Source organism: Homarus americanus, unplaced genomic scaffold (genome assembly GCF_018991925.1).
Source record: "Homarus americanus isolate GMGI-L3 unplaced genomic scaffold, GMGI_Hamer_2.0 scaffold42286, whole genome shotgun sequence".
NCBI lineage: Eukaryota > Metazoa > Arthropoda > Malacostraca > Decapoda > Nephropidae > Homarus > Homarus americanus.
Window position 1 is genome coordinate 455,001 of NW_024720932.1, and position 3,661 is coordinate 458,661.

At 44.6% G+C, this 3,661-nt stretch overlaps 1 protein-coding gene across 1 annotated transcript in view; it reads right to left on the reverse strand.

Moving 5' to 3' along the window:
* Positions 1-3,455, reverse strand: part of LOC121861289 (proline-rich receptor-like protein kinase PERK10) — an 11,729-nt gene extending 8,274 nt beyond the window's left edge. Inside the window, exon 1 of the mRNA XM_042358935.1 lies at positions 3,372-3,455. Coding sequence (XP_042214869.1) covers positions 3,372-3,455 — 84 coding nt within the window. The remainder of the gene's footprint in view (positions 1-3,371) is intronic.
* Positions 3,456-3,661: the final 206 nt, after the last annotated feature.

Sequence of the window (3,661 nt, forward strand, 5' to 3'; positions counted from 1 at the left end):
AGTATTATAAGGTATTATTACATTGGGGTTAAGACTGAGATAAGAAAAGCCGAAGAGAATTAGAACTTTGAAGATAGCAGGGAGAAAAAAAGCCCCAAAGGATTCTACTAAATATCAAATAGAAAACCACGAGATAAGGTTGGGCCAATATATTTGAACGAAGCCTTTGTTAATAATGAATGAGCAACAATCTGAACAAGCATTTTCAACTTAGTTTTCTGCATCGAAAAATTTAATCATGATACCCAGGCACCATTATATTCAGAAATAGTAGAAAGAAATTAAGCGAGATAGTAGTGACTAGTAACGATATTAATAAGCAAATAAACAAACTGAAACCTAATAGATACACCAATCTAATAGAATGTTTGCCCAGAGTAACTAAGAGTGTGGAAAGAGCTTAGTATGCCCATATACAAAGTTGTTTAACATAAATAAATTTAAAAACAGGTGTGCAGAATCACTGGAGATGGCAGATATGTCTGGAGGTTTTTAGAGGATGAATAACAACCCGCTCATAACTACGTATCAGTCTAACATCAATAGTAGGTAGTACACAAGAATCACTTATTTTAGAAACTCTATTAGAAACACACTGGGCTTTCAAGTTGATCAATGATTCCCAACATGGCTACAAGCGGGCATTCATGTCTTAATCACAATGGCATTCCTTTTCATCAGTTTTCGAATCGGTGGACGAGAACTAATTATGATGTGGTATGTCGACTTTAGCAAAGAAGCCTTCGACAGAATCTCCAGGCCATTAAAGGTAAAGCCGCATAACATCAAAAGAATAATATCCTTAAATGGTTAGGCGTGGTTCACGGGACAGAGGAAACAGCGGTGAGCATAAAGCGACACTTCCGTCGCATTGGAACAAGCGTCACTAGTGCAGTTCCCCAAAGGCTTTCAAATAACGGACCGTTAGTATTTATTATATACATAAACTTGACATGAATATCGGCATAGACAGCAACATAAGTAAAATTTGCTGATGACAATTAAATAGGGCCGATGTAATTTAAATCTGACGAGGACTCTGCAAAACTACAGGTAGATCAACAAATTTTCGAATTGTGGGAAAATGGCAGATGGAAATTCAATGGCTGGACAAATGTAAAGTACTCAATATAGGAGATGTAAATAGAGAGCAGTTACCAGATGAACAACGATGCCATTGTGGAATCGGACTGCAGAGAAGATTTAGGAATGTGTGATAAAGCAAGATCTTAAGCGAAATGAAACAATGTGTTTTAGCGCCGTAGCAAGGCTAATAAAGTACTTGGGTTTATACAAAGTCATTGGTTATAGGAACTAGCGAATTCATCTTAAGAAGTATATCTAGCGCTTGTGAGACCTCACCTGGATTAAGCAGTTCAGTTCTTGTCTGATATTACAGAATGGATATAGAATCATGGAAAAGAATCAGAATAAGCAAGACTAATCCCGGGGCATTTGGAGACCTTGAATGAAGACAGGTTCAAGCATCTTAATTTGCCTCTCTCGAGGCGTGGGGTGAGCGACATGATGGGGTGTATAAATGGAAGTCAGGGGATTTAAAAGCAAAGAGGGACAGCTACAAAGGTACTCAAACTATCAACCAGGAACGAGCTTCCTTCAACAATGGTTTAAATTGGGCAAATTTAGATTTCGACACGACAGAAATAGATAAACACTGGTTTTGGAAACAGAGGTAGTGGATGAATGGAACAAGTTACAATATCATCAGTAGCAGATACTCTGGATAGCTACAAGAAACATAGGTTGGATAACGCAGGCAATAGGGGTTCAGGTATCATGGGACTGCCCAGTATTGGTCAATAGGACCCTTCTGATTTCTCCAATATATTTTATGTTTTTTTTATGAGGGGCATCACGTGGTGTAGTAGTTCCCTCACAGGTTGTGTTATGAAGGACTTGACGTGGAGTAGTAATTCCCTCACAGATGGTGTTATGAGGGGCCTGATGTGGTGTAGTGATTCCTTCACAGATGGTGTTGTGAGGGACCTGATGTGGTGTAGTAACTCCCCCAAAGATGGTGTTATAAGGGCCATCACAGGGTGTAGTAATTCCCTCACAGATGGTGTTATGAGGGGCCTCACATGGTGTAGTAATTCCCTCACAGATGGTGTCATGAGGGGCCTTATGTGGTGTAGTGATTCCCTCACAAGTGGTGTTATGAGGAACCTCACATGATGTAGTAATTCCCTCACAGATGGTGTTATGAGGAACCTCACTTGATGCTGTAGCAACTCATTCACTACGTGGTGTCGTAGCATCATGGGGACACCACATGGTCTGGTTACTGGACCTCACTCACTCAAGTGAGTGAGGTGTGGTCCCAGGCCTCCTTATCGTGGACGAATTAACACATAGTTGGTGCTGTTGAGTCTCAGGGGCAGTTATCCCTGGGACCTCACTGTGTGAAGGTTAGCTTGGGTACGACTCAGCTGTTACTGTTGAGTTGTTTTTCACTGACGTAAGCACTGTTCACCACTGTTCACCACTATTCAACACTGGTTCCATTCCTTTCCTAAATGAAATAGTAACTTCTGGCAAGAACTTGTTGATATTCCGGTGGGGAGGAGGGGTTCAGGGAGGAGTAGTATAGGCCATCATAACAGTTGACCTGGCTGCTGTCAGAGCAGCGCCAGGTACGTCTTGACCCTTCTGTGTGTGTGTGTGTGTGTGTGTGTGTGTGTGTGTGGTGAATCTTTATACGCAACTCAGAAACTACCTGCAGGCATAGATTTGCTCACCACTCTCCTCTACCACACCACCCACCACCACCTCCTCCTTACCACACCACCACCACCACTTTTCTCCTATTCCACAGAACCACCACCACCCTTCTCCCTCACCACACCACCACCACGCCTCCCTTTACCATACCACCACCACCACCCCTCCCCTACCACACCACCACCACCACTACCCCTCTCCTCTACCACACCACCAGCACCCTCTCCTCTACTACACCACCACCACCACCATCCCTCTCTCCTCTACCACACCACCACCACCCCTCTCCCTCTATCACACCACCACCACCCTTCTCTTCCACACCACCACCACCCTTCCTATACCACACAACCACCACCACCCCTATCCTCTACCACACCACCAGCACCCTCCTCTACTACACCACCACCACCATCCCTCTCCCTCTACCACACCACCACACCCTCCCACACCACCCACCACCCCTCCTCTTCCACACCACCACCACCCTTCTCCTATACCACACCACCACCACCCTTCTCCTATACCACACAACCACCACCACCCCTCCCTACCACACCACTACTACCACAGTCACAAGCTACCCCTGTTCTCACACCCCTGGGGCCTCTGCCTCTTCCCTTACCAACCTTCACCCAACCGAGGTCTGGTCCGGAGCAGACATCAGACATACCTCCAGGCAGCAGCAGCAGCAGCAGCAGCAGATGCAACATACCTCTAAACATATACACTATGTATATATGTTTGTACAGTTTCTAACAAGCCGTAAAACATAAAACACAGCCAGAACTGACTGTACCGCTGTAAACTCTCCTACAGGTGTATATGCTCCCCGATGCTCCTTATAGTGTATTTATAATAATACAGGTACTATTATGCTGCCTCGTTGTGGCGACCGCTGGTGTAATGGTCAGCATGT